The sequence below is a fragment of the Lipotes vexillifer genome, unplaced genomic scaffold (assembly GCF_000442215.2).
Source record: "Lipotes vexillifer unplaced genomic scaffold, Lipotes_vexillifer_v1.1 scaffold764, whole genome shotgun sequence".
In the NCBI taxonomy this organism is placed as follows: Eukaryota; Metazoa; Chordata; class Mammalia; order Artiodactyla; family Lipotidae; genus Lipotes; species Lipotes vexillifer.
This window is the reverse complement of record NW_006799086.1, coordinates 543,747-551,145: the sequence shown is the minus strand read 5'-3', so window position 1 is coordinate 551,145 and position 7,399 is coordinate 543,747. Positions and strand designations below refer to the sequence as shown.

At 33.9% G+C, this 7,399-nt stretch overlaps 1 protein-coding gene across 2 annotated transcripts in view; it reads left to right on the top strand.

Annotated features, from left to right (window-relative positions):
- Positions 1–7,399, top strand: part of LOC103075343 (potassium channel subfamily T member 2) — a 265,002-nt gene that overhangs the window by 155,121 nt on the left and 102,482 nt on the right. For both annotated transcript variants that reach the window (XM_007471495.1, XM_007471494.1), the window contains exons 14-15: positions 4,719–4,868; positions 6,466–6,695. In XM_007471495.1, the coding sequence (XP_007471557.1) occupies positions 4,719–4,868; positions 6,466–6,695 (380 nt within the window). The remainder of the gene's footprint in view (positions 1–4,718; positions 4,869–6,465; positions 6,696–7,399) is intronic.

Genomic DNA, 7,399 nt, shown 5'->3' with positions numbered 1-7,399 from the left:
TCAGCAGGAGAGTGACATGAAGTGATTTGAGATTTTGAAATTCACTCCTATTGTAGCACCAATCAACACAGGAAGCAAGGAAGCTAGGAGATGGGTTAGCACAGTTTTTAAGAGTGTAAGAGTTGATGGTGGAGAAGTAGGTAAGTGCTACTTAAGAGCTACTTAAGTGGTAGAATTAAGGAATTCTCTTGTATAAAATATTTGGAAATATATTATTTATTTATATGATAAATTTCCTCTCATTCAAAAATAATCTTGAATTAAGTCTCCCCAGATACATAAAGTAGGAAAAGACAGAAGAAAATTCGGGTAGAATGGTAAGTTGAAGACAAATCAGAAGTTTTTAATTTTGTTTTTGTTTCTTACAAATCTACAGGCTATAAAATGCCTTGTATTATTAATAAGGGTAAAAGGAAAATTTGGCTCTCAGATTCTAGTATCCTGAAGAAAAGAAATAGAACAGCTACACATTCACACTAAATATTGGAGTTACTCAGAACTGAAGCTTCTGAGTAAGGGGCAGTGTTTGTAGCCAGACTGCCTGGGTTGAATTCTTTGGTCTCTCCATGCTGGCAAGACCAAAGACTTGAAACCATTGAGCCTCAGTTTCTTTATCTGTGTGATGGGCATAATACTAGCATGCATCTCACAGATTGTCAGAGGAATTAAATGCTGTCATTAAACAAACATTTTTTGAACATTCACTGTATTCTAGATGTTCTATTTACTGGAGATCCCACAGAGATCAAGATAGACAATAGACTGAGAAGTTCTGGTGCTTACATTCTGCTTCAGGATGAGTGAGAGATGGTGGCAGAAATAGACAAGTAATAAACATACAGATGAAGATTGTCAATATCACAAGGCTGTCAGTTTCACCCAAATTTATTAATCATCCCAATAATCATATCAAAGGTATTCTTTTTGAAGTAAACCAGCTGATTTTAAGTTCATATGGAAAAATGAAGAGACAAGAATAGCAAGAAAATGTTTGAAGGAAAATAATAATGAGAGGGATTATCCTGATGTATTTTGAAACACTTTTATAGCTACAATAGTCGACATAGGTAGTGTTAGATAATGGGTAGAGGCAAATCAATTTGACTGACTAGAAAGTTGAGATCGAGGCCCATAGGCAACAGGAATTTGGTGTTTGATAGGGGAGTTATTTTAAACCAGGGTGTGAAAAGATGGACTATTCAATAAATTGAATAACTGGGTAGCTTTTTGGAAAAAAATTGTTGATACATTCATCATAGTAAGAGGGGAAAATTTACTTTCTGCCTAAATAAAATGTTAGCCTCAAAATATTGGTAAGCAGGGAGGCCTTGTATAGTGTAGCCTGTAATGCTGCCTTGAAAGGTAGCAGTGAAAAATATAACAACAAAAAGCTCAAAATCCTTACTACTAGTCCTGGTTTGTGTTTTCACTTTGGTGATGCATTTTATTTTTTATTTGTTAGAAAATATTTCAGATATTCAAAGGTATAAGAATATTATTATGAGCATCCATGAACCTAGCATTCCAAATTTAGAAAAAATAAACATTCCAAATGTTTGTGAAGCCCACATATACTATCTCTGATTTACGTGTCTTCTTCCCTAGGGCCTAGTTAAGTAAATGAGCCACCTCAGAGCTACTTAATTCTTTTAACATTTTGTATTTGAGATTTCCCCATGGTGCTTTATAAACATTAGTACTTACATTTTCACTTTTATCTGTATGGATATTTATTTATTCATTTAATTTTCAAATTTCTTAATTTTTTTTTTGTTGTTGTTGTTGTACGCGGGCCTCTCACTGTTGTGGCCTCTCCCGTTGCAGAGCACAGGCTCAGGACACGCAGGCTCAGCAGCCATGGCTCACGGGCCCAGCCGCTCCGCGGCATGTGGGATCTTCCCAGACCGGGGCACGAACCCGTGTCCCCTGCATCAGCAGGTGGGCTCTCAACCACTGTGCCACCAGGGAAGCCCTAATTTTCATATTTCTGATGGCCATGGGCACTTAAGGTGTTTATTTTTATTTTTCTCTTCCATCAGCAAATACTTTCAGGTCCACTTGCAGAACACACCCAGTATCTCACCTGGTCCAAGCCATCATCTTCTTGCTAAATCATTGCAATAAACTCCTCACTGGTCATTGCTGCTGCTTCAGTCTATTCTCAGGACAATGACCAGAGGGATTTTTGAGAAGTATAAGTCAGAATCTTTTGCAAATTTTCCCTATAAATGTCAAAGTAGTAAGATTTTAGAAATCCCTTCATGACCTGTCTCCCTGCCAGTTACTTCTCTGGCCTCATTTTCTCCTCCTTCCTCAACCTCAGCCAAACTGGCTTCTTTGCTTCTCCTCAGCCATACCAGGCATCCCCCTGCCTCAGGGAAGCACTTGCTGCTGCTTCTGCCAGAAACAGTCTTCTCCCCTGTGACTACCTCTCTCAACCATTTCAAGATTTTTACTTAAATGTCATTCTCGCAGCGAGGTCTTCCTCAGTCATACTATTTATATTCCAGTCCACCCCTGGAAACGATTTCCCTCTCTGCTTTATTTTTCTCCTCACCACTTATTACTTCCAACACATAATTTGCTGTATTGTCAGTTTTCCTCCACTAAAGGATTCAAGAAAGAAAGTATGTCTGCCCTTTTTGTCAACTGTCATCGCCTAGAAATCTAGAACTTTTCTTGCCGCATCCCAAGTGCTCACTAAATATTTCATGTAGGAATTAATAAGTGATACTTGGACATACCCATTAGTAGTAGATGGAGTTGCTAATTTCCAACATTTCTCAAGTAATTAACATGAAATGAAAGCAAAAAGAATTATATATTTACAATTAGCTGAATTTAGAGATTCATCAAAGATGTTTGGTAAAAAGGTGCCAGTATAAAATAACATGGAACTAGCAAGTGATTTAAGGAAATTCATCAGAACTGTCCTTGTCTGACCCCATCCTTTTCTGTTTCCTTCCAAGTTACCATATTGTATTTCCATTTCAGCTGCTGGAATTAGATTTGTGATTCTCTTGAATAGCTTTTAGTGCCCTTATGTGACAATTATTTGACCCCATGAGGCCTTTTGGATGACAAACAAACGCTGATGAATTACTGGCACCTTCTCTTACATTTTCAGCCCTTTAAACTAATTCTGTCTTTGCCAAGTACTATCTTGCCAAGTAGCAATATGTTACATACCCAAAATAGTTTTATTTCTGTTGGCCAAAGGAAAAGTTTCCTCCACCAAGAACAATCATTCTTAGGAAGTAGCAGTTAGGTGTAGCCATATATAGTCAATAGTCAAATGTGTTTTGTTTTATTTTCCTAGTTTCAAAAATATATTAACATTACAGAAGAAAGGGTGAAGATTTTAAGAGCAATATTGTTCATATTGTGACTAGGAATGTTGAAAGTGGCTCCCGAATTCAGCAATGAGGAAGATATAACAGCAAAATAATAATGGATGCTAACATTTACTGAAGATTACTATGTTCCCAACATCTGCTAAATGATTTACTTGATTTACTGCATTTTCTCCAACCCAGTAAGACTGATAATGTTTTTTACAGAAGTAAAGTATCACAGAGAAGTTAAATAATTCACCCAAGATTGCAGAGTTAGGGTTCACATCAGGCAGTCAGACTCCAAGGCTCCGACTCTTAACTCTTAAGCATCCTTAAGAAGGAATGAAGTGCAAGTGAAACATACCTGGAAAAATATATGGTTTTTTAAAATTTTATTGACACTTTGAAAACGTTTATAAATGTTTTATAATGTTTTCAGGCAAAACTCAAGAGTTTAAAATATGATATGACTTGTCTGCTTTAATCCATCCAGAAGCTACAGAGGTTATGATGAAATATTTTGATTTTTATAAACTCATCTGTTTTCTTCTAGAAGGTGCATTTGTTGTACTTACAAAGTTCATAAATTTTATTCACCAAAAGTAAATGGAATTTATTGTTCAAATGGGAAAAATCATTATTGTATATTCACAATAAATTTTGTCATAAGTTGAGTTTTTAATAAATTTCCAAACTCACTGAGCAGAATATTCTAGAATAAAAAAGAAACTGCACTTTCTGTGATAAACTTATCTTCTTTTAAAAAATACTTCTGGTAATCTCTTTTGGAGAGCCTTACTTTTATCACAAAGAAGTATCTTTTCTTAACTGGTACACAATTGGAAGAAATCCATTGCTATGATATGGACAGAAATTAATAGTATGTTTTCTATAAAATCAAACTGATAATTTGAGATGTATGAATTCATAATTTTAAATACAAAGCAAAGTCAGTTACATACAGGAGCGAAGCAGGTATCATAAAGGGGATGAAGTGGGCTATATTACTGAGACTATAAGACAAGTATTATATATAGGTCGTGCATGACACGATATACATAAACAAAGACTAAAAATCAGATGCTATAGCTCACTGTTTCATGATCACAGTAAATGCTTTTATTAACTGGATTGTGAAAACCTTCTACTTTTTAAAAATTTGCCATCTCTCAAGCTTCTATGTTGTGTTAGTTTTGAAATTTTTATAGCAACTCTTTGTAAATCATGTCATCATTTTGAGCACCACACAGATAACTTCTTTGAACTGTGCTTGTCCATTCTTAGAGTTGGAAAACTCCAGATTATGTATGACAAGTACTGTTTTTTGAACCGCATTCACTGTTTGTCTCTCTCTGTGTGTATGTGTGTATGCTTTTGTTGCAGAGAAGGCCAGCAATCTCCAGAACAATGGCAGAAGATGTACGGCAGATGCTCTGGGAATGAAGTGTACCACATTGTTTTGGAAGAAAGTACATTTTTTGCTGAATATGAAGGAAAGAGCTTCACCTATGCTTCTTTCCATGCACACAAAAAGTATGTTTCTGCTTTCAGAGTGGAATTAAAATATTAATCAGTCACACCTTTAAACACAGTTTTCCATAATATAACCCATATTGGTGCTCATAAGTTGCAAGTATTCTTGAATTTTTGACATAATTATTGAGACATTTGAATTCTGGCCTTTTGTATCGTCTCTAGGAGTTAAGATTCTTGGGTGTATCATATAACTTAGTAGGAATATTGACTTTAGTATCTTTTATCTTTAAAAATATTTTAATCCTGTAAAAATTCACATGAGAATGAATCTCCTTTATAAATCTAAATTTTAAAGTGTTGATTAAAAATTTAAACAAAGTAAAAATAACACTTATAAAAGCTAGGCATTTTTTTTAAACTTGCTTTGTCCAGAAAAATAAGTTAAAAAATAAATGATAGTACCTTCCAATTCAAACATAGAACATTATTATTTTTGTTCTTTTTGAGGGGAATTCTTTACTTAAGAAATAAAATGTATGTCTAACATGTAAATAATATATTATTAGTATTATAAAATATTAATATAACATTTTTAAGATTTGTAATAATCTAGTATATTCCAGTAATCTAATATCTAAAGTATTCTACTTTAATTCCCAACATGATTCTGTTTATATACTTTTTTAATATTTAAAAATATTTTTAAGTTTGATTTATTTGTAACACTATAAGACATATTGAGATAAAAATATTCAGAAGGTTTTGTGTTTGGAACATAACCTGAAAAAGTATAAAAGAAATTTTAAGTAACACTTGTTACACTCAGTGGTTATTATTTCTCCTAATTAAGTTGTATACCTATTCAATTTTTTTTTTCTAATTTTTTTTCTAAAATTCAAGACAGAACAAAAATAAATTTAGGGACCCTAATTCTTTCTCTTGTGACCTTGAGTAGGTTTCTTCCTCTCCCCTAAGCCAATGGCTTTTAAACTTTTTTGACCAAAGTAAGAAATACTGTTTTATCTTTTTTGACCAAATTAAGGTATACATTTTATGGTAAGACCTAGTATACACACACAAAATTTACAATAAAACTCTTACCGTTACTAAATGACATGTACTCTGATATTTCTATTATCTTTTATTCCATTCTTTTTTATTAAAAAACATATATAGTCTTAGTTAACTAAATTGATTTCACAACACACTAAGGACATAGTTGTTTTTTTTTTTTCTTTAAAAACAAGAGCCTTGGGCTTCCCTGGTGGCGCAGTGGTTGAGAGTCCGCCTGACGATGCAGGGGACAAGGGTTAGTGCCCCGGTCCGGGAGGATCCCGCGTGCCATGGAGCGGCTGGGCCCGTGAGCCATGGCCGCTGAGCCTGCGCGTCCCGAGCCTGTGCTCCGCGAGGGGAGAGGCCACAACAGTGAGAGGCCCCCGTACCGCAAAAATAAATAAATAAATAAAATAAAATAAAATAAAAGCAAGAGCCTTGAACTTTTAGGATCTTTTCAAGCTTTCAAATGTTCTTATTTGAGGTTTTAATTTTTCTCTGCCTTATAATAGTTTATTTTCTTACATATGTGAACTTTAAAAAAAAAAACTAATTGCTGAATTTAACCCTTAAACTCTTTTATTTTCTTTTTTAAATTAAGGTTTGGTGTCTGCTTGATTGGTATTAGGAGGGAGGATAATAAAAACATTTTGCTGAATCCAGGTCCTCGATATATTATGAGTGCTACAGATATATGTTTCTATATTAATATTACCAAAGAAGAGAATTCAGCATTTAAAAATCACGACCATCAGAAAAAAAGCAATGTATCAAGGTCATTTTATCATGGACCATCTAGATTACCTGTACATAGCATAATTGCCAGCATGGGTAAGTATAAATACATTTGGAAATATCATTAGTCTCTTTCTTTGAAAAGAATAATAAATATACTTTAATTTTTCTTAAAATTCCAAAGCCAAATTTAAAACATACTTGTGTGTATTACAAACTTGGTGTAGCTAAGTATACAGAACAAAATTTCTAATCTGTTAAATTGGTAAGAAGTTAAGCTAATTCAAAACTTCTAACGATGATTTCATATATCTGATTAGTATATAAGCACCTGACACTTCTATATTTCTTTGTCAGTTCTGTATTCAGTTATCAGTAATGGGTCTTTCAAATAATCTCCATTTTTCTCAAAACTCTCCTATCCATCTAATTCTCATCGTAGAACTTGGCTTCTGTGACACAGAAATTAAAAAAAAAAAAAAAAAAAGATTCAGACAAATAAGAATTTCCTTTAAATTTTGCCCCCAAACCACCTACACACCTATAAGCATTTAGCTTCTATCACAAGGAAAATGTGTTTCTTCTTTTAACTTCTAATATTTTAGTATAAATGCCTTCACTTATGCCATGGACCCTTCTCCATTTCCCCCTTAGGGACTTCAGTCTTTTATTCATCCTCATTACCTAAATTTTTTATTTTTTTTCAAAATCCCTGGTTCATTCTCTCCTCCCTCCCTCTGTCTTTGTCTCTGACTTCACCTCTCTACACACACACGCACACACACACACACACACACACA